Raw genomic sequence first — 23,703 nt, forward strand, 5'->3', positions numbered from 1 at the left:
AGACCAGAGGGTGTAATAAAGGCAGAGATTTCACGTGCCCTACTCGTTAGGGGCACCTGCCAATAGCCCTTTAACAGGTCAAATTTGCTCACAAACTTAGCTGCTCCGACTTTATCTACGCAGTCCTCCATTCGAGGAAGAGGAAATGAATCTGGCTTAGTGACAGCATTTACCTTACGGTAGTCCGTACAAAATCTGTTTGTTCCATCCGGTTTACTGACCAATATACAGGGAGAAGCCCAACTGGAGAAAGAAGGCTCTGCTATCTTACTCTCCAGCATATAGCTGACCTCAGCATCCAGACAACGCAGTTTCTCTGCAGAAACTCTATAGTACCGCTGACGAATAGGGTCAGCATCTCCAATGTCAATATCATGCTCTATCAAGTTGGTACGTGTTGGTATATCAGAAAACAATTCTGGAAATTTCCGAATCAGATCAACCATCTCTTTTCGCTCATCAACAGGTAGATGGTTAAGAAGGTTGTCCAAAATATCCAGTGTCTCTGAATTTTTCAATCTACCTTGCAATACGCAATCGTCGGGACCAGGAACACCTTCCTCATCATGCACAGACCTAGCATGAGAAGAACCAAAGGATGTAACGGTATCAGCCAAAAGAACAGGTTTACCGTCCTCTGTAGACTCCCACTGTTCAGTCTCCGTTGAACGTGCATAATAGGGTTTTAACAAATTTACATGGCACAGTTGGTGTGCTTTTCTCCGTTCTGGAGTGGCAACTAGATAATTCTGCTCAGTGTACTGGCGCACCACTGTATATGGACCTTGAAACTTGGCTTGAAAAGGAGAACCAATAATTGGCAGCAGAGCAAGAACCTGGTCACCTGGACTAAAGTGACGAGGCTCAGTTCGACGATCAAATATGCCCTTCATCCTTTCCTGTGAAGATGATAGCTTTTCTTTCGCCATTTCACCAGCGGCATACAAGCGTCGCCGGAAATCACACACATACGATAACAAGGACTGAGGAGGCTCGGGAGACTTCCAATCATCCTGGAGAACAGATAAAAGTCCACGCACCCTATGTCCAAACACAAGGTCATTTGGACTGAAACCTGTGCTCTCCTGTGAAACCTCCCTAGCGGCTAACAGTAACCAAGGCAACCCCTCCTCCCAATCCTTATCCATCTCAGTACAATAAGCTCTCAACAAAGACTTAAGTGTTTGATGGAAACGTTCCAGTGCTCCCTGACTTTGCGCATGATAGGCGCTAGACAAATTATGTTTAATATGGAGCTGTTGTAAAACCTGACCAAAGAGAGTAGAGGTGAAATTTGATCCTTGATCACTCTGAATGACCCTAGGGATTCCAAAAAGTGAGAAAAACTGAGTCAAAGCTTTTAACACAGACTTAGTCGTGATAGACCGGAGAGGATAAGCAGCCGGAAACCTAGTGGTCTGACACATCACAGTCAACAAGTAATTACTACCTTTTTTAGAACGAGGCAGAGGACCAACACAATCAATAATCAGGTACTCAAAAGGTTGGCTGAGTACCGGAATAGGAAACAGTGGTACCGGCTTAATAGCTTGATTAGGTTTACCAGTTAATTGACAGGTGTGACAAGTTTTGATAAACTCAGAAACATCTCTCTTCAATCCAGGCCAAAAGAAATGTCTTAATATACGATTGTAGGTTTTCCTCACACCCATATGTCCAGCAACATCATTGTGAGAAGTGGTCAAAACCAACTCACGAAGCTTAACTGGTACAACAACCTGACTAATCGCCTCCCCCAGAAAACAACTACCATGAGACATCCACTTTCTCATCAGGACATCCTCTTGGAGAAAATATCCATGTGCAACATCTCCCAACTGTTCCACAGGCACAATTTGGTCACGCAACTTCTCTAATGTGGGGTCAGTCCGTTGCGCATCGATTAGATCGGAGCGGGGTACAGTTAACGGAATAACGGGGAAAACAGTGATAGACGTCTTTGTGCTATTCTCATTTACCGATGCAGTAACTAGATCGCCATGCATCATAGAACGCGTCACTGCACACGCAGAGAACACCTCTGGGAAACTCTGCGCACTCTCATCAGGAATCCCTACAATTACCGGTGTAGTGGAAACCACTAGAGCTGGAGACACAACAGGCCACACACGCTCACCAGCCAAGTTATTCCCAAGGATAACGTCAATACCCTCAATAGGCAATGAAGGACGCACCCCCACAACAACCTCACCTTTCACCAGTCCACAATCCAACATTAATCTATGCAATGGAACTGACAGAGTGTTCAAACCTATTCCCCTAATTAGCACGCTATTCCCTGAATCAGTCTCAGCAGAGAAGGGTAACAGAGATTCCAACACAAATGATTCAGAGGCACCTGTGTCTCTTAGGATCTTCACTGGCACTAGGTTCTTACTTCCTAACAGAGACACAAAACCCTCCGTAATGAAAGGTAAATAGTCTGGATCAATATGGACTTTCACCTGCCCCTGGGCATGAGACAATGTGTCAGGAGTGAACTGATGTGGAACAGGCGCAGCTAACGCCGTAGGCTTAGATTTAACATAAGTACCTGTACTGAACTTATCCCTAGACCTAAGAACCGGACATTCGTTTTTCCAATGACCTGAGCTTTTACAGTAGTGACACTCTTGACCAAAGTCAGTTTTACCACGGGAGTCAGGCTCAACCCTAGTTGAATAAAACTCTGCCCGTGAACCAGAGTATCTCGGTGACCGAGGTCCAAATCTCTCCGAACGTCTCCACTCACTCCGTATACGGGGCTCTACAAAAACAGTTTTGTGAGTCAAAACATATTCATCTGCCAAAACCGCAGCTTCAGCGACAGTTTTAACTTTCCGTTCGTTAATATACGTGGCTATACGATCAGGGACTGTGTCCTTAAATTGCTCTAACATAATCAGCTCACACAGCCCTTGGAAAGTCATAACTGCAGAGGCGGAACACCAGCGATTAAACTGTGAAGATAATTGTCGCACAAACTCAACATGAGTTTGTTTATCATCCCTTTTTAAAGTTCTAAATCGTTGGCGGTAAGCCTCAGGAACCAATTCGTAAATCTGTAACACCGCCGTTTTAACCTTATCATAAATGACACTGTCGGCTACACTAAGAGCTGAATATGCTTCCTGCGCTTTACCAGTCAGCACACATTGCAACATCAAAGCGCGATCAGAATCAGGCCAACTCCTAGCGTTAGCAACACGCTCAAACAACAAAAAGAATGTCTCAGGATCCTTTTCATTAAACTGAGGCAACAACCGTAAATTCCCAACAATGTCAAATGTGTCCGGGGCACGACCAAAAGAGGAACGATTCCTAAGTAATTCTGGGTCACCTTCCCAGAGCAAACTCTCTCCTGAGAGCTTTCCTTCCCTAACCAACTCTAGTCGCTCTTGTTGCAGCTTGATTTTAGCACGCTCGATATCCTGTTTAAATTCCAATTCCTTTTCATGTTTTAACTGATCAGCAGCCAATTCCTTTTCATATTTTAACTGATCAGCAGCCAATTCCTTTTCATATTTTACACGATCTGCACGCTCCTTATCCTGTTTAAATTCCAACTCCTTTTCATATTTTAACTGATCAGCAGTCAATTCTTTTTCATGTTTTAACTGATCAGCAGCCAATTCCTTTTCATATTTCAACCGATCTGCACGCTCCATATCCTGTTTAAATTCCAATTCCTTTTCATATTTTAACTGATCAGCAGCCAATTCCTTTTCATATTTTACACGATCGTGCTCTTGCTGTAACAGAAGCAGCTCTTTCTGCTGTTCAAAAAGAAGATTACTAGGACTAACCGATGGGGCGGTAATTGTGACATATCGGGGAGACGGCGAGTCCTCAGCAGAGACTGCCCCAGTGGTAACGTCAAGAATACCACTCTCCATCAGATTGGCCTTCAATATTAACCTAATGGAATTTTTTAGACGTTTATCACTAATTTCAATTTTGTAGTGTTCAGCAACCTTCAACAGCTGTTCTTTAGTACATAAGTCTAACAGTTCCTCTGATGGAAAGCGAATGAACTCGTCTACATTAGACGCCATAGTCAGAGAGAGAGAAAAAAAAAAAATCTCACTCAACCCCTCTGAGCACACCAGACCACAACAAGAGAAATAACAATCACACTGGTACCACAGAAAAGAGATGAGATATGGAGCTTCCCCAAACCTACAATAACTCAACCCTAGTCTTCATGCAGATTTGCGGTGGGTAATTATGCACTTTAGCCCGCTGGCGAGGAAGTAACCCCCCAGCACGCTGGTAGATTCCACCAAGCCACGGATGTGCTCCCGAGACAACTGCTCAGTCCACAGACACCACACAAAAATAACAAACTTTAACAATGCCCAACATATTCCAACAATGAAACACGTCGCTAAGCCTATCAGGGGAAAAAGGCTATAGCTCCGGTAGTAAGTTTCACTACCCTATCCAAATCTCCCACCGAGGTACACAGCTGATTGTACTCACCTCAGACCAATGTTCCCACAGCGAGTAGAACAAGTGTTTCCAGGCTGGGCAGAGGCCTGGAAACTAACCAATGTACTCTCTCCAACACAGCACACAAACAAAACCAACAAAGGCAACCAGTACTGAGCACCAAACTCAAACTAACAAAATATACAAACAAAGTACCTACGGAATTTAACATACCTCCACGTTTTCTCCCAAACACAATCCGTTCAAAATCCCGGATGAGCCCCCACATGTTACGAACCGGCTCAGGGTTCGTAACAAAAGGGAGACAACGTGGAGACAAGGTGTATCAAAAATATATATTTATTAAATAAAGCAACTAAGAAGATAACAATGGCATGTGTAATCAGTAATCAGTAGTGTAAGTGAGTGTGTTGCATACTTGAATGTAATAATGCAGAGTGTTGAAAGGTGCCAAAGCAAATAACCAAGAAAACCACAAAACGACACAACCAAAAACAATAAGGTGTCTGTGTGGAGAGAGTCTCCTTCATGAATGGGGAAGAGGTCCATTTATCCTGGGAAACACCTGAGCCCAGGTGTTTCCCATTTATCTGACGACCCTTCCAACTCCGCCCACCGGCCTCCTAATAAAGAAACAAGAACAAGAGAGAATACGGCAGACAGAGTGGGAGGGTCGTCACACACACACCTTACACCCTCCCACACACACACACACCTTACACCCTCCCACACACACACACCTTACACCCTCCCACACACACACACCTTACACCCTCCCACACACACACACACACCTTACACCCTCCCACACACACACACCTTACACCCTCCCACACACACACACCTTACACCCTCCCACACACACACACACACACACACCTTACACCCTCCCACACACACACACCTTACACCCTCCCACACACACACACCTTACACCCTCCCACACACACACACCTTACACCCTCCCACACACACACACACACCTTACACCCTCCCACACACACACACACACCTACAACCCTCCCACACACACACACACACCTTACACCCCTCCCACACACACACACACCTTACACCCTCCCACACACACACACACCTTACACCCTCCCACACACACACACACCTTACACCCTCCCACACACACACACACCTTACACCTCCCACACACACAACACCTTACACCCTCCCACACACACACACACCTTACACCCTCCCACACACACACACACACCTTACACCCTCCCACACACACACACACACCTTACACCCTCCCACACACACACACACACCTTACACCCTCCCACACACACCACACCCTTACACCCTCCCACACACACACACACCCCTTACACCCTCCCACACACACACACACCTTACACCCTCCCACACACACACACACCTACACCCTCCCACACACACACACACACCTTACACCCTCCCCACACACACACACACTACACCCTCCCACACACACACACAACACACACACACACACACACACCCTCCCACACACACACACACACACACACACCCTCCCACACACACACACACACACACCTTACACCCTCCCACACACACACACACACACACACACACCTTACACCCTCCCCCACACACACACACCTTACACCCTCCCACACACACACACACACACACCTTACACCCTCCCACACACACACACACCTTACACCTTACACTCTCCCCCACACACACACACACACACACACACACACACCTTACACCCTCCCACACACACACACACACACACCTTACACCCTCCCACACACACACACACACACACCTTACACCCTCCCACACACACACACACACACACCTTACACCCTCCCACACACACACACCTTACACCCTCCCACACACACACACACCTTACACCCTCCCACACACACACACACCTTACACCTTACACTCTCCCCCACACACACACACACACACACACACACCTTACACCCTCCCACACACACACACACACACACCTTACACCCTCCCCCACACACACACACACACACACACACACCTTACACCCTCCCACACACATGCGCGCACTCCACAAGGTCTCTGCTGGACTTTCTCAATAACAACTTTGGTTGGTTTACGAGCCTCTCTCTCTCTATCCATCTGTAGGTGGGGGAGCAGAATGTCCATACAGCTCTGTCTCTGGTTGGCTATGAGGCAGACCTGAGGAAGGCCATGGAGTACGTGTTTGGTTCTACGTTGGTGTGTGATACATTAGACAACGCCAAGCGAGTGGCCTTCGACAAGAGAGTCGTGACCAAGACTGTTACTCTGGGGGGGGACGTCTTCGATCCTCAGGGGACGCTGAGCGGAGGTGAGACTCATCACCATGGAGACCGTCGCTGCTGCTTCATTTCTGTTCTCTATGGATCTAGAAATGTTCTCTCTTCATTTCTACAATCCTCTCATTCTGTTCTGTTGTCTTCCTATTCCCTTTCTGTGTCTCCCCCTCCAGTAACCTGTTCCCAGTCAGTCTCTGTCCTGTCTAAGGGTTATGTGTCTCCCCCTCCAGTAACCTGTTCCCAGTCAGTCTCTGTCCTGTCTAAGGGTTATGTGTCTCCCCCTCCAGTAACCTGTTCCCAGTCAGTCTCTGTCCTGTCTAAGGGTTATGTGTCTCCCCCCTCCAGTAACCTGTTCCCAGTCACTCTGTCCTGTCTAAGGGTTATGTGTCTCCCCCTCCAGTAACCTGTTCCCAGTCAGTCTCTGTCCTGTCTAAGGGTTATGTGTCTCCCCCTCCAGTAACCTGTTCCCAGTCAGTCTCTGTCCTGTCTAAGGGTTATGTGTCTCCCCCTCCAGTAACCTGTTCCCAGTCAGTCTCTGTCCTGTCTAAGGGTTATGTGTCTCCCCCTCCAGTAACCTGTTCCCGGTCAGTCTCTGTCCTGTCTAAGGGTTATGTGTCTCCCCCTCCAGTAACCTGTTCCCGGTCAGTCTCTGTCCTGTCTAAGGGTTATGTGTCTCCCCCTCCAGTAACCTGTTCCCAGTCAGTCTCTGTCCTGTCTAAGGGTTATGTGTCTCTCCCTCTAGGAGTCAGTCAGTCTCTGTCCTGTCTAAGGGTTATGTGTCTCTCCCTCTAGGAGCCAGTCAGTCTCTGTGTTGTCCTGTCTAAGGGTTATGTGTCTCTCCCTCCTTCCCTCCTCTCTAATTTGGTGTTTATTTTCCGTCTCCCTGTAGGAGCCCGTTCCCAGTCAGCCTCAGTGTTGTCCAGTCTCCAGGAGCTGAGAGAGGTTCAGGACAGTCTGTCAGCCACAGAGACGGCGCTACAGACCCTGGACAAAGAACTGGCTGGTCTCAAGGGGACCGCTGAGAGGTGTGTGGCCTGAAACATTTACTATGTAGCTTTAGGAGTTCAGCTAATTCAATATTTCTGAAACATTTCTGCATATATTCCCGCTCTCCCCCGTCCCTCCGCTCTCCCCCGTCCCTCCGCTCTCCCCCGTCCCTCCGCTCTCCCCCGTCCCTCCGCTCTCCCCCGTCCCGCCGCTCTCCCCCGTCCCGCCGCTCTCTCCTCTCATCTCCTCTCCCCTCCCTCCTCTCATCTCCTCTCATCTCCTCTCCTCTATCTCTAGGTATCGTTTGTTAAAGCAGCAGTTAGACATGAAGACAGAAGAGTTAGACATTCTCCAGGTTAAACTCCACCATCTCTCCTCTCCCCATCTCCCCTCTCCTATCTCTAGGTATCGTTTGTTAAAGCAGCAGTTAGACATGAAGACAGAAGAGTTAGACATTCTCCAGGTTAAACTCCACCAGAGTTCCTTCCATAAACAACAGGAAGAACTGAAGATGTTACAGAAGACCATCGGTGAGTACACAGACAACGTTTTTCAACATACTTTTTTAAGGTGGGACATCACTTGATCCAAAAGAGTTGGGAACTGTGAGGGGGGGGGGGGGGGGATTATGTATTCACCTTATCTGCTGGAAAAGTAACAATTATTTACTTAACAAACAGTAAGATATTTCTGTCCTGTTAATGCTGAGTTTGATAGTGTCCACTCCAGCTTCCTGCAGCTGGTCTGGGTGTTGAGGACATGGGTTTTACTAGAGAGAGCTTGAAGCTGACGATTGATGGACTTGGTGATAAAACCTACAGCTGGTATTCCAGTCACAGGATGTGGGGTGGTTGTAACTGGGATAGAGAGGAGTACAACAAAGGCCTCAATGGTTCTTAGACTTCCTGGTATCTGGGAAATTAGGCCAGGGGTTAAGACTTCCTGGTATCTGGGAAATTAGGCCAGGGGTCGGGGGTTAAGACTTCCTGGTATCTGGGAAATTAGGCCAGGGGTTAAGACTTCCTGGTGTCTGGGAAATTAGGCCAGGGGTCAGGGGTTAAGACTTCTTGGTGTCTGGGAAATTAGGCCAGGGGTCAGGGGTTAAGATAACGCCAGGTGCAGATAAAGACAGGAGGAACCCAAAGTGGCTCATGGTGCCCCCTCCCCCAGTCTATATGGGAGTGGTGGAACCAAGCATTCTGGGAATCGGCTATATAAACGGTGCATTTGTCTGTATTATTCAGACTCTCAGTCCAGCAGTCAAGACTGTTGGGCTGACCGTTTCATTATTTCAAGAATTAATCGATATTAAATAAAGATTGATTGTTTTGAAGAAATAACCAAGTTTCTCTCAGTACTGAATTTCCACGACGGAACAATTCTTTCAATTTTCATCACCTTATTGACATGGACATGTCCAGATTTAAACGATTAAACAGTATAGATATTTAAAATGTGGCTTTAGGCTTCTAAAGAAAGTGTGTAGCTGGGTTTCTATCCAATTGGCAAATTTTCTAAAATCCGCATAAATTACAAAATGCCCATTTTCCCACCGGTGGTGCTTCCACCAAACTGTCTGGTTGGGGATATAAATCGGTGGGTGACGACGTAGTGAACACACAGTGTACATTTCACTTATGTTTTCATGTCCCAAATAATACACATCTAAAAGTTCTATGTGTTTCCATGGCATTTTCAGCTCTTAACGATTTTACTAGTTTTATCACAAAAACTGTTACTTTAAATAGCAAATGGTGTTGGCACATGTTCTCTAGCCACAAGCTGGTAGGATACAGTGTGGACAGGCTACCTACATGATGACATTATTATGGATAAGAGAGAGAGAGAGAAGGTTTTTCTTTATCAAACTGCAGTCACGCATCGATCATCATGTCACCAGAAGAAGACCTGGATATTTATTGGAAAGCAGCATCAAACTCATCACCTTTTCACTTTCACCCCCCTGTGAAGTTGATTTTATTTCATCTGTAGTCTAATAAACTGCATGTTATCCTGAGTTGTAGTGGGAGGACCAGACACCATATCATCTGTAGTCTAATAAACTGCATGTTATCCTGAGTTGTAGTGGGAGGACCAGACACCATATCATCTGTAGCCTAATAAACTGCACGTTATCCTGAGTTGTAGTGGGAGGACCAGACACCATATCATCTGTAGTCTAATAAACTGCATGTTATCCTGAGTTGTAGTGGGAGGACCAGACACCATATCATCTGTAGTCTAATAAACTGCATGTTATCCTGAGTTGTAGTGGGAGGACCAGACACCATATCATCTGTAGTCTAATAAACTGCACGTTATCCTGAGTTGTAGTGGGAGGACCAGACACCATATCATCTGTAGTCTAATAAACTGCATGTTATCCTGAGTTGTAGTGGGAGGACCAGACACCATATCATCTGTAGTCTAATAAACTGCATGTTATCCTGAGTTGTAGTGGGAGGACCAGACACCATATCATCTGTAGTCTAATAAACTGCATGTTATCCTGAGTTGTAGTGGGAGGACCAGACACCATATCATCTGTAGTCTAATAAACTGCATGTTATCCTGAGTTGTAGTGGGGGGACCAGACACCATATCATCTGTAGTCTAATAAACTGCATGTTATCCTGAGTTGTAGTGGGAGGACCAGACACCATATCATCTGTAGTCTAATAAACTGCATGTTATCCTGAGTTGTAGTGGGAGGACCAGACACCATATCATCTGTAGTCTAATAAACTGCATGTTATCCTGAGTTGTAGTGGGAGGACCAGACACCACGTCACAGCATTATGTTTACTTCCATGTGATGGTTATTATACTGTAGCAATATTTACATCACTAGCATTTCTCACATAATACATTTAACCAACACAGAAAAGACCCCACCATGTCGAACAAACACATTTATCCATCGGCATTTTATAAAATTGTACTGAACTTCCTGTTTCCATCACAGCTGTCGTGATTATTATAATTTTTTTAATACAGTATGACTTTACTCACATAAAAAGTGTTTGTGTGTGTGTGTGTGTGTTTCTCTCAGAGGAGTGTGAGGAGACCCTGCACAGCAGTAACGAGGTCCAGAAGAAGGCAGAGGAGAAGTACAAGGTCAGATTATCCCCATGGGTCATATCTGGACCTATCAGTGGTCTCCGTTCAGGATCACATGACTTATTATCCCCATGGGTCATATCTGGACCTATCAGTGGTCTCCGTTCAGGATCACATGCTACCAGAATTTTACAGCCCTACCCTGAGATAATATATTCCATTTAGCAGACCTTTTTATCCCCCCCCCCCCCAAAAAAAAAAAAATATATTACAGAGTTTAATTTGGTTGAAGTGCCTTGCTCAAGGGCACATCGGCTCGGGTATTTAAACCAGTGTCCTTTCGGTTACTGGCCCAACGTTCTTAACCACTAGGCTACCTGGCGCCCATATAAAGCCATTTAGTCATCCATTTATTATTATTATTATTATTTTCCAAATGGATGGTCTCTGGGAACCCTCTGTCCTGGCCTTGTTGATATTGTGGTGTTAAACCTCTGTCCTGGCCTTGTTGATATTGTGGTGTTAAACCTCTGTCCTGGCCTTGTTGATATTGTGGTGTTAAACCTCTGTCCTGGCCTTGTTGATATTGTGGTGTTAAACCTCTGTCCTGGCCTTGTTGATATTGTGGTGTTAAACCTCTGTCCTGGCCTTGTTGATATTGTGGTGTTAAACCTCTGTCCTGGCCTTGTTTAAACCTCTGTCCTGGCCTTGTTGATATTGTGGTGTTAAACCTCTGTCCTAGCCTTGTTAAACCTCTGTCCTGGCCTTGTTGACATTGTGTTGTTAAACCTCTGTCCTGGCCTTGTTGACATTGTGTTGTTAAACCTCTGTCCTGGCCTTGTTGATATTGTGGTGTTGAACCTCTGTCCTGGCCTTGTTGAACCTCTGTCCTGGCCTTGTTGAACCTCTGTCCTGGCCTTGTTGAACCTCTGTCCTGGCCTTGTTGACATTGTAGTGTTAAACCTCTGTCCTGGCCTTGTTGATATTGTGGTGTTAAACCTCTGTCCTGGCCTTGTTGATATTGTGGTGTTAAAACTCTGTCCTAGCCTTGTTAAACATCTGTCCTGGCCTTGTTGATATTGTGTTGTTAAACCTCTGTCCTAGCCTTGTTAAACCTCTGTCCTGGCCTTGTTGACATTGTGTTGTTAAACCTCTGTCCTGGCCTTGTTGATATTGTGTTGTTAAACCTCTGTCCTAGCCTTGTTAAACCTCTGTCCTGGCCTTGTTGACATTGTGTTGTTAAACCTCTGTCCGGGCCTTGTTGATATTGTGTTGTTAAACCTCTGTCCTGGCCTTGTTAAACCTCTGTCCTGGCCTTGTTGATATTGTGTTGTTAAACCTCTGTCCTGGCCTTGTTGATATTGTGTTGTTAAACCTCTGTCCTGGCCTTGTTGATATTGTGGTGTTGAACCTCTGTCCTGGCCTTGTTGAACCTCTGTCCTGGCCTTGTTGAACCTCTGTCCTGGCCTTGTTGATATTGTGGTGTTAAACCTCTGTCCTGGCCTTGTTGAACCTCTGTCCTGGCCTTGTTGAACCTCTGTCCTGGCCTTGTTGAACCTCTGTCCTGGTCTTGTTGAACCTCTGTCCTGGCCTTGTTGAACCTCTGTCCTGGCCTTGTTGAACCTCTGTCCTGGCCTTGTTGAACCTCTGTCCTGGCCTTGTTGATATTGTGGTGTTAAACCTCTGTCCTGGCCTTGTTGATATTGTGTTGTTAAACCTCTGTCCTGGCCTTGTTGAACCTCTGTCCTGGCCTTGTTGATATTGTGTTGTTAAACCTCTGTCCTGGCCTTGTTAAACCTCTGTCCTGGCCTTGTTGATATTGTGGTGTTGAACCTCTGTCCTGGCCTTGTTGAACCTCTGTCCTGGCCTTGTTGATATTGTGTTGTTAAACCTCTGTCCTGGCCTTGTTAAACCTCTGTCCTGGCCTTGTTAAACCTCTGTCCTGGCCTTGTTGGCATTGTGTTGTTAAACCTCTGTCCTGGCCTTGTTGATATTGTGTTGTTAAACCTCTGTCCTGGCCTTGTTAAACCTCTGTCCTGGCCTTGTTGATATTGTGTTGTTAAACCTCTGTCCTGGCCTTGTTGATATTGTGTTGTTAAACCTCTGTCCTGGCCTTGTTGATATTGTGGTGTTGAACCTCTGTCCTGGCCTTGTTGATATTGTGGTGTTGAACCTCTGTCCTGGCCTTGTTGAACCTCTGTCCTGGCCTTGTTGAACCTCTGTCCTGGCCTTGTTGATATTGTGGTGTTAAACCTCTGTCCTGGCCTTGTTGAACCTCTGTCCTGGCCTTGTTGAACCTCTGTCCTGGCCTTGTTGAACCTCTGTCCTGGCCTTGTTAAACCTCTGTCCTGGCCTTGTTGAACCTCTGTCCTGGCCTTGTTGAACCTCTGTCCTGGCCTTGTTGAACCTCTGTCCTGGATTTGTTGATATTGTGGTGTTGAACCTCTGTCCTGGCCTTGTTGATGTTGTTGTTAAACCTCTGTCCTGGCCTTGTTGATATTGTTGTTAAACCTCTGTCCTGGCCTTGTTGATATTGTGGTGTTAAACCTCTGTCCTGGCTTTGTTGATATTGTGGTGTTAAACCTCTGTCCTGGCCTTGTTGAACCTCTGTCCTGGATTTGTTGATGTTGTGGTGTTAAACCTCTGTCCTGGCCTTGTTGATATTGTGGTGTTAAACCTCTGTCCTGGCCTTGTTGAACCTCTGTCCTGGATTTGTTGATATTGTGGTGTTGAACCTCTGTCCTGGCCTTGTTGATATTGTGGTGTTGAACCTCTGTCCTGGCCTTGTTGAACCTCTGTCCTGGATTTGTTGATATTGTGGTGTTGAACCTCTGTCCTGGCCTTGTTGATATTGTGGTGTTGAACCTCTGTCCTGGCCTTGTTAAACCTCTGTCCTGGCCTTGTTGATATTGTGGTGTTAAACCTCTGTCCTGGCCTTGTTGATATTGTGTTGTTAAACCTCTGTCCTGGCCTTGTTGAACCTCTGTCCTGGCCTTGTTGATATTGTGTTGTTAAACCTCTGTCCTGGCCTTGTTAAACCTCTGTCCTGGCCTTGTTGATATTGTGGTGTTGAACCTCTGTCCTGGCCTTGTTGAACCTCTGTCCTGGCCTTGTTGATATTGTGTTGTTAAACCTCTGTCCTGGCCTTGTTAAACCTCTGTCCTGGCCTTGTTAAACCTCTGTCCTGGCCTTGTTAAACCTCTGTCCTGGCCTTGTTAAACCTCTGTCCTGGCCTTGTTAAACCTCTGTCCTGGCCTTGCCCACCAGGTGTTGGAGAACAAGATGAAGAATGCGGAGGCAGAGAGGGAGAAGGAACTGAAAGCTGCTCAACAGAAAGTCAACTCTGCTAAAACCAAGGCTGACGCCTTCAGTAAGAAACTGAAGGAGAGACAACAGGTGGAGACACACACACACACACACACACACACACACACACACACACACACACACACACACACACACACACACACACATTTTAATTCTGTGCCCAAAACCAAAGACACCGGTACAATAACCCGGGCTACATTACCCAAGCGATAACATTATTCAAGACCCTCCACAGTATACAAACAAGATTAAAGGGGGCTGCACTTTTGATTTGACATGAAAGTTGTGTATAACCCTGTTTTGTGTTTGTGTGTGTGTGTGTGTGCGTGCAGGAGGCTGAGTCCCTAGTCCTAGAGTTGGAGGAGCTGAAGAGGGAGCAGGCTGGCTATGAACAACAGATCCTGGCAGTAGATGAAGCCATGAAGACTATCCAGGAACAGATAGACAACATGTCTACCACCGTGGCAGAGAACAAGGTACCGTTACATCCTGGTCCAATACTGTCAAATGTCCTCGACCTCATCGGTTTGCCCGGCCCGGGCGTCGACCTCATCGGTTGGCCCGGCCCGGGCGTCGACCTCATCGGTTGGCCCGGCCCGGGCGTCGACCTCATCGGTTGGCCCGGCCCGGGCGTCGACCTCATCTGTTTGCCCGGCCCGGGCGTCGACCTCATCGGTTTGCCCGGCCCGGGCGTCGACCTCACCGGTTGGCCCGGCCCGGGCGTCGACCTCACCGGTTGGCCCGGCCCGGGCGTCGACCTCACCGGTTGGCCCGGCCCGGGCGTCGACCTCAACGGTTGGCCCGGCCCGGGTGACTGGATTGTTGACATGAACTAGCTATATGTTTATATACTTTATCATTGACAACACTCTCTTCTCTATCTTCACATCCCTTTACCCCCCACTCCGTTCTCCCCTCTCTCTCCTTCCTCAACCTCTCTCCCCCCCTCCTGTCTCTCCAGGAGTCTGTGCGTAAGGCCCAGGAGGAGTTGACTAGACAGAAAAAGGTGATCGTATCCCAGGACAAAGAGATCAAGGTATGATTACTACATTATTGTCAGTAGTACTGGTGGTGTTGTTGTTACCATGCTGCTCCTCATCATCATCGTAATGTTGTTGTGGAAACCATCTCGGACACGCAGAACTAGAATCCTTGATAAAAGCATCAGATGCTGGATTAAGTTCTGCTTGAGATGTTGGTGAAAAGATACTGAGATTAGCAAAGTCCCCCCCCCACCCAACCCCCCTACACTGAAACTCTCTGCAAGTTGGACCAAATGTCCCCTATCCTTCCCAAATTCAGAAATGACCAGCACCTGCAAAGTCGTGATTTGTCCAAATGATCAGTGACACAAAATTGGTGTCCCGGTATAAAGTTCCTTGTTAGCAACATAGGAAAAGGTGTCAATTCAACGGCAGACTAAATATGGCTTCAGAACCGCAGACAGCGGCGACTATCCAACGCCGGAGAAAATGTGTTTATTGGAAGATAATATTTATATTAGTGTTTCAGTATCACATGTCTTAGACTGATGGACTGTACCATCCCTCCACGACCTCCACAATGGATCAGTCCACTCAGACAGGTGTCTTAGACTGATGGACTGTACCACCACCCCCACAATGGATCAGTCCACTCAGACAGGTGTCTTAGACTGATGGACTGTACCATCCCCCCCACGGCCTCCACAATGGATCAGTCCACTCAGACAGGAGCCAATCAGACAGGTGTCTTAGACTGATGGACTGTACCATCCCCCCACGGCCTCCACAATGGATCAGTCCACTCAGACAGGAGTCTTGTGCACCTTAACCTCTCTAGGGTATGTGGGACGATTTTGTCCCACCTACGTAACAGCCAGTGGAATCCCGTGGCGCGATATTCAAATACCTTAGAAATGCTATTACTTCAATTTCTCAAACATATGACTATTTTACAGCTATTTAAAGACAAGACTCTCGTTAATCTAACCACACTGTCCGATTTCAAAAAGGCTTTACAACGAAAGCAAAACATTAGATTATGTCAGCAGAGTACCCAGACAGAAATAATCAGACACCCATTTTTCAAGCAAGCATATATGTCACAAAAACCAAAACCACAGCTAAATGCAGCACTAACCTTTGATGATCTTCATCAGATGACACTCCTGGGACATTGTGTTATACAATACATGCATGTTTTGTTCAATCAAGTTCATATTTATATCAAAAAACAGCTTTTTACATTAGCATGTGACGTTCAGAACTAGCATACCCCCCGCAAACTTCCGGTGAATTTACTAAATTACTCACGATAAACGTTCACAAAAAACATAACAATTATTTTAAGAATTATAGATACAGAACTCCTTTATGCAATCGCGGTGTCAGATTTTAAAATAGCTTTTCGGCAAAAGCACATTTTGCAATATTCTGAGTAGATAGCTCGCCATCACGGGCTAGCTATTTTGACACCCACCAAGTTTGGCCCTCACCAAACTCCGATTTACTATAAGAAAAATTGGATTACCTTTGCTGTTCTTTGTCAGAATGCACTCCCAGGACTTCAACTTCAAAATAATCCATAGTTATGTTCAAAAATCCTCTGTTTTGTTTGTGCGTTCAAGACACTATCCGAAGTGTGACGAAGGGTGACGCGCCCGACGTGTTTCGTGACAAAAAATTCAAAATATTCCATTACCGTACTTCGAAGCATGTCAACCGCTGTTTTAAAATCAATTTTTATGCGATTTTTCTCGTAAAAAAGCGATAATATTCCGACCGGGAAACCCTGTTTTCGTTCAAAGACTAAAAATCTAAAATTGACTCTTCTCGTGCACGCGCACCCCTGTCTCATTGTTCTCTGATCGACCACTTACCAAATGCGCTACTGTTTTTCAGCCATGGCCTGCAAAGTCATCATTCAACGTTCTGCCGCCTTCTGAGAGCCTATGGGAGCCGTAGGAAGTGTCACGTTACAGCAGAGATCCTCAGTTTTCAATAAAGAGAGTGTAGAAGCCCAAGAAATGGTCAGAGAGGGCACTTCCTGTAAGGAATCTTCTCAGGTTTTTGCCTGCCATATGAGTTCTGTTATACTCACAGACACCATTCAAACAGTTTTAGAAACTTTAGGGTGTTTTCTATCCAAATCAAACAATTATATGCATATTCTAGTTTCTGGGCAGTAGTAATAATCAGATTAAATCGGGTACGTTTTTTTATCCGGCAGTGCAAATACTGCCCCCTAGCCCTAGAGAGGATAACAAACAAACAAAATCTCTGTTGACCAAAAAGCCTATTGACCAAACAATCAACCAGTTGACTAAATGAGATCAGCCCTAGGTGTCACTCAGCCTAATATTGCGCGAGACATTTTTACAAGCATTTAAACGCTGAAAGCGAGCGCCGATGTGTAAGAGAATATCACTATACGGCTGGTTCAGTGTTTAAAACTGAGTCGTCTGCTGATGTTGTTGGGCATGAAAATGACTTGTAGATCAATGACTGTCAGTGCAGCAACATGCTCAGTTCCACACTGAAGGAGAGGATGCATCAGTTATCACTAAATGTGACGTGTTTCCAGAAGAGGGAAAGTCATCTGAGTAAAAAAGGTTTGTGAACCGTCGATTCGTAACGTTTTAAATCGATTTGTCTGACCGATGCATGATACATATAGATTAGTTTCCTTCTTCCTGCGGACAGATGCACTCATACTGTATCTTAAACATTTGAATCGCGGGATCGAAACGTATCGGTGAATTGTTGCGTCCACAGTATCTACAACTGAATGAAAGAGTATCCTACATCCAGAAATGAAATAATTAAAATGGAGGCCCTAGAGACGCTACAATACCAGTTGTTACGTGCATCTGTCCATGAGAGGTTATTATAACCTAGGATCAGATCACTTTCTAAACATATCTGTTCTACCCAATGAGCTACTTTGAGGATGTCATTTCATGTTCCATGCCAACAAAGTGTGTGTGTGTGTGTGTGTGTGTGTGTGTGTGTGTGTGTGTGTGTGTGTGTGTGTGTGTGTGTGTTCGTTCGTTCCAGGGTAAGAGTACAGAAGCTAACCATATGAGAGAGAAAACCAATGAGTCTCAGCTGAAGATTAAAGAGTTGGAACACAACATCAACAAACACCGTAAAGACAGTCAGGATGCTGCTGCTAAGGTACAGTTACTGATCAACAACAACAAACACCGTAAATACAGTCAGGACGCTGTTGCTAAGGTACAGTTACTGATCAACAACAACAAACACCGTAAAGACAGTCAGGACGCTGCTGCTAAGGTACAGTTACTGATCAACAACAACAAACACCGTAAAGACAGTCAGGACGCTGTTGCTAAGGTACAGTTACTGATCAACAACAACATCAACAAACACCGTAAAGACAGTCAGGACGCTGCTGCTAAGGTACAGTTACTGATCAACAACAACAAACACCGTAAAGACAGTCAGGACGCTGTTGCTAAGGTACAGTTACTGATCAACAACAACAAACACCGTAAATACAGTCAGGACGCTGTTGCTAAGGTACAGTTACTGATCAACAACATCAACAAACACCGTAAAGACAGTCAGGATGCTGTTGCTAAGGTACAGTTACTGATCAACAACAACAAACACCGTAAAGACAGTCAGGACACTGTTGCTAAGGTACAGTTACTGATCAACAACAACAACAACAAACACCCTAAAGACAGTCAGGATGCTGCTGCTAAGGTACAGTTACTGATCAACAACAACAACAACAAACACCGTAAAGACAGTCAGGACGCTGTTGCTAAGGTACAGTTACTGATCAACAACAACAAACACCGTAAAGACAGTCAGGACGCTGCTGCTAAGGTACAGTTACTGATCAACAACAACAACAACAAACACCGTAAAGACAGTCAGGACGCTGTTGCTAAGGTACAGTTACTGATCAACAACAACAAACACCCTAAAGACAGTCAGGACGCTGTTGCTAAGGTACAGTTACTGATCAACAACAACAAACACCGTAAAGACAGTCAGGACGCTGCTGCTAAGGTACAGTTACTGATCAACAACAACAACAACAAACACCGTAAAGACAGTCAGGACGCTGCTGCTAAGGTACAGTTACTGATCAACAACAACAAACACCGTAAAGACAGTCAGGACGCTGTTGCTAAGGTACAGTTACTGATCAACAACAACAAACACCGTAAATACAGTCAGGACGCTGCTGCTAAGGTACAGTTACTGATCAACATCAACAAACACCGTAAAGACAGTCAGGACGCTGCTGCTAAGGTACAGTTACTGATCAACATCAACAAACACCCTAAAGACAGTCAGGACGCTGTTGCTAAGGTACAGTTACTGATCAACAACAACAAACACCGTAAAGACAGTCAGGACGCTGCTGCTAAGGTACAGTTACTGATCAACAACAACAAACACCGTAAATACAGTCAGGACGCTGCTGCTAAGGTACAGTTACTGATCAACAACAACAAACACCCTAAAGACAGTCAGGACGCTGTTGCTAAGGTACAGTTACTGATCAACAACAACAAACACCGTAAAGACAGTCAGGACGCTGCTGCTAAGGTACAGTTACTGATCAACAACAACAACAACAAACACCGTAAAGACAGTCAGGACGCTGCTGCTAAGGTACAGTTACTGATCAACAACAACAACAACAAACACCGTAAAGACAGTCAGGACGCTGCTGCTAAGGTACAGTTACTGATCAACAACAACAAACACCGTAAAGACAGTCAGGATGCTGTTGCTAAGGTACAGTTACTGATCAACAACAACAACAACAAACACCCTAAAGACAGTCAGGACGCTGCTGCTAAGGTACAGTTACTGATCAACTCTGCTTTCTAATCTCCATTTGATCTGTCGTCTCTCCTAATCTCTTTATGTTCATATTCTGTCTGTTTCTATCGATCTGTTTGTCTCTTCAGAAGAGATCACTAAATCACAGTACTAAATGGGATCTAGTCTTCTGAGTGAGCTTCCTCCTTCTGTCAGAGGAACATGAGTTGTTCCGCTAACCAGACTAACATATCTCTCCTCTCTCTTTCCACCCCATTCCTCTCTCATCCTGCTCTCTCTCTCTCTCATCCCTCTCTCTCTACTCCATCCCTCTCTCTCTCCTCCATCCATCTCTCTCTCTCTCCTCCATCCCTCTCTCCAGGTGTCTCGTATGTTAGAGGAACATGAGTGGATCAGTCAGGAGAGAGGCCTGTTCGGCCAGCCCAACACGGGATACGACTTCAAGGTCAACAACCCTAAAGAGGCGGGCCAGAGGCTGAGGAAGCTGGAAGAGTCCAAGACACGACTGGAGAGATCTGTCAACAAGAGAGCCATGAACATGTTGAGTCAGGCTGAGGAGAGGGTGAGTTTGGGGAGGTGTGTGTGTGTGTGTGTGTGTGTGTGTGTGTGTGTGTGTGTGTGTGTGTGTGTGTGTGTGTGTGTGTGTTTCCTTGGGCTTCTGTATCAAATCTATTTTCATTCCTCCTTCCCCTCTTGGACCTTTTGATATGATTGGAGGAGAGTTGAGAACGTGACCCCTGACCCTATTTTTGCCCTAACCTCCATCAGTATAATGACCTGATGAAGAAGAAGAGGATCGTAGAGAATGACAAGTCTAAGATCCTCCAGACCATAGAGGAGCTAGACCAGAAGAAGAAGGAGGCCCTCAACATCGCCTGGCAGAAGGTCTGTCTGTGTCTGTCTGTCTCTGTGTCTGCCTGGCAGGTCTGTCTGTCTTTCTGTCTCTGAAGTGTCTGCTTGTCTGAAAAATGTCTTAAAGATACAGGACCATTTTGATACAAAGACATGATTTCATCACCAGACTGTGTTAGTCCTCTGATACAGAGACATGATGTCATCACCAGACTGTGTTAGTCCTCTGATACAGAGACATGATGTCATCACCAGACTGTGTTAGTCCTCTGATACAGAGACATGATGTCATCACCAGACTGTGTTAGTCCTCTGATACAGAGACATGATGTCATCACCAGACTGTGTTAGTCCTCTGATACAGAGACATGATTTCATCACCAGACTGTGTTAGTCCTCTGATACAGAGACATGATTTCATCACCAGACTGTGTTAGTCCTCTGAGACAAAGTCTAGACATTGTTTCTAGAAGCTAACAGGAGCGAAGTGTTCAGGTCTCTGGTAAAGTGACTCATCAACCGCCTCCATTACACTCTCTGTCTTCTCTCTCTGTCTCCAGGTGAATAAAGACTTTGGCAGTATCTTCTCCACCCTGCTGCCGGGGGCTGATGCCCGCCTGGCCCCTCCTGAAGGCTGCGGGGCCTTAGAGGGCCTGGAGTTCAAGGTGGCTCTGGGAAACACATGGAAGGAGAACCTCACTGAACTCAGCGGAGGACAGAGGTACGGGGAGATCAATTCAATCATCAACTTATTGATCATTCATTGATACCTACATTAAGTGTGTGTGTGATATTTGTGCTACTAATTGCCAGTTTACTAACCTCTACAAACTAAATGGCTGTTTACCCAGATCAGCTCTGAAAAAGATCTGATATGATTGGCCAAAACATCAGAATTGTGCTGCCTGTGTAAACACAGCCAGAAGGTCAGATGATTGATTAGACAGTTATTGATTGGCAACACTAGCTTGGATTCTATTGAAGTGGACTCAGATGAACAGAAGGGTCGTCTTTGGCCGAACGCAAGTGTAAACGTCTGTATTAAAACTAGGTGTGTACTGTAACTGTGTGTTCCAGGTCTCTGGTAGCCTTGTCTCTGATCCTAGCCATGCTGCTGTTTAAACCCTGTGTGTTCCAGGTCTCTGGTAGCCTTGTCTCTGATCCTGGCCATGCTGCTGTTTAAACCCTGTGTGTTCCAGGTCTCTGGTAGCCTTGTCTCTGATCCTGGCCATGCTGCTGTTTAAACCGGCTCCCATCTACATCTTGGATGAGGTGGATGCTGCCCTGGACCTCTCACACACACAGAACATAGGACAGATGTTGAGAACACACTTCACACACTCCCAGGTAACACACCAGTCCTACACATACAGGGGCGGCAGCTAGCCTGGTGGTTAGAGGAGGCAGCTAGCCTAGTGGTTAGAGGGGAGGCAGCTAGCCTAGTGGTTAGAGGGGAGGCAGCTAGCCTAGTGGTTAGAGGGGAGGCAGCTAGCCTGGCGGTTAGAGGGGAGGCAGCTAGCCTGGCGGTTAGAGGGGAGGCAGCTAGCCTGGTGGTTAGAGGAGGCAGCTAGCCTAGTGGTTAGAGGGGAGGCAGCTAGCCTAGTGGTTAGAGGGGAGGCAGCTAGCCTAGCGGTTAGAGGGGAGGCAGCTAGCCTGGCGGTTAGAGGGGAGGCAGCTAGCCTGGCGGTTAGAGGGGAGGCAGCTAGCCTGGCGGTTAGAGGGGAGGCAGCTAGCCTGGCGGTTAGAGGGGAGGCAGCTAGCCTGGCGGTTAGAGGGGAGGCAGGTAGCCTGGCGGTTAGAGGGGAGGCAGCTAGCCTGGCGGTTAGAGGGGAGGCAGCTAGCCTGGCGGTTAGAGGGGAGGCAGCTAGCCTAGTGGTTAGAGCGTTGGGTCAATAACTGAAAGGTTGCAAGATCGAATCCCCGAGCTGACAAGGTAAGAATTTGTTCTTAACTGACTTGCCTGGTTAAATAAAATACCTGCCATATAAAGTATGTTAACAGAAACCACTTGGTCTCCATTTCATAAATGTATTTTTACAGTCTCGCTCTAAAGCTGTTTCTCCTCTCCTCTGTAGTTTGTGGTGGTCTCTCTGAAGGATGGCATGTTCACCAACGCCAACGTTTTGTTCAAGACTAAGTTTGTAGACGGGGTGTCTGCTGTGTCCCGTACCACCCAGGCCCAACCAGACCAGAACAAGGGACCGCGAAAAGGCCCGTCTCAAAGGCCGCAGGCACAAAAAAGAATCGCTAACTAGTTAATGTCTGTAGCTAGCTAGAGGTTAACTGATGTTTCTATGTGTCTGTTAACATGGACAATCACTAAAGCCTTTCTACTATTTAGTTGTCCATTCCAATAGCCTTCTGGCTTAACATAAAACCTGCATACAGCAATTCTTCTGTCCTTGTGTCTGAAATATTTACTGTTCCACACCATGTATGAGTATTTTAATGTCTTGGGGGGACGACATGTTTCTACTTAAAATAAAGCTGCTTTCACAAATACAGGCTGGTGTAGTTTTAAGACCAAATAATGACATCTTCAAAGCTCAAGGTAGTTTTTATTTTGGAAACAAATTCACAAGAACACATGCCTCCCGCTCACCAACCCCCACTGTTCATTGTTGGGTTTTTAATCAACATTTCTGACTTTTTTACACCGGCTGTTTTAAACATGCAAACTGGGGGAGAGACACAATGACCAGTTCAGACAGAGAAACATCACTGGTCACCAACTCTAGTTCTGAAGAGGTGCAGGTTTTTGGTCCAACCCAGCACTAGTTAACATTACCTATCATCAAGATCAGTGCTTGACTTAGGCAGGAGTTCACTGGTACCTCACATGTTCTCCTGCTTGAGCTCCTGCACCTATTTCAGTCCAAGTCAAGTACTGATCCAAACTG

At 46.2% G+C, this 23,703-nt stretch overlaps 2 protein-coding genes across 2 annotated transcripts in view; one reads left to right on the top strand and one right to left on the bottom strand.

Annotated features, from left to right (window-relative positions):
- Nucleotides 1-23,305, top strand: part of LOC115190783 (structural maintenance of chromosomes protein 2) — a 41,909-nt gene extending 18,604 nt beyond the window's left edge. The window contains exons 15-27 of the mRNA XM_029748849.1: nucleotides 6,595-6,799; nucleotides 7,657-7,792; nucleotides 8,160-8,284; nucleotides 10,807-10,871; nucleotides 14,082-14,210; nucleotides 14,474-14,617; nucleotides 15,103-15,177; nucleotides 18,179-18,298; nucleotides 20,313-20,513; nucleotides 20,720-20,836; nucleotides 21,364-21,524; nucleotides 22,003-22,150; nucleotides 22,879-23,305. Coding sequence (XP_029604709.1) covers nucleotides 6,595-6,799; nucleotides 7,657-7,792; nucleotides 8,160-8,284; nucleotides 10,807-10,871; nucleotides 14,082-14,210; nucleotides 14,474-14,617; nucleotides 15,103-15,177; nucleotides 18,179-18,298; nucleotides 20,313-20,513; nucleotides 20,720-20,836; nucleotides 21,364-21,524; nucleotides 22,003-22,150; nucleotides 22,879-23,058 — 1,806 coding nt within the window. The 3' untranslated portion in view covers nucleotides 23,059-23,305. The remainder of the gene's footprint in view (nucleotides 1-6,594; nucleotides 6,800-7,656; nucleotides 7,793-8,159; nucleotides 8,285-10,806; nucleotides 10,872-14,081; nucleotides 14,211-14,473; nucleotides 14,618-15,102; nucleotides 15,178-18,178; nucleotides 18,299-20,312; nucleotides 20,514-20,719; nucleotides 20,837-21,363; nucleotides 21,525-22,002; nucleotides 22,151-22,878) is intronic.
- ecpas (Ecm29 proteasome adaptor and scaffold) overlaps nucleotides 20,520-23,703 on the bottom strand; it is a 48,136-nt gene continuing 44,952 nt past the window's right edge. The window contains exon 47 of the mRNA XM_029748846.1: nucleotides 20,520-20,553. The gene's annotated coding sequence lies outside the window, so the exon portion shown is untranslated. The remainder of the gene's footprint in view (nucleotides 20,554-23,703) is intronic.

This window comes from Salmo trutta, unplaced genomic scaffold (assembly GCF_901001165.1).
Source record: "Salmo trutta unplaced genomic scaffold, fSalTru1.1, whole genome shotgun sequence".
NCBI lineage: Eukaryota > Metazoa > Chordata > Actinopteri > Salmoniformes > Salmonidae > Salmo > Salmo trutta.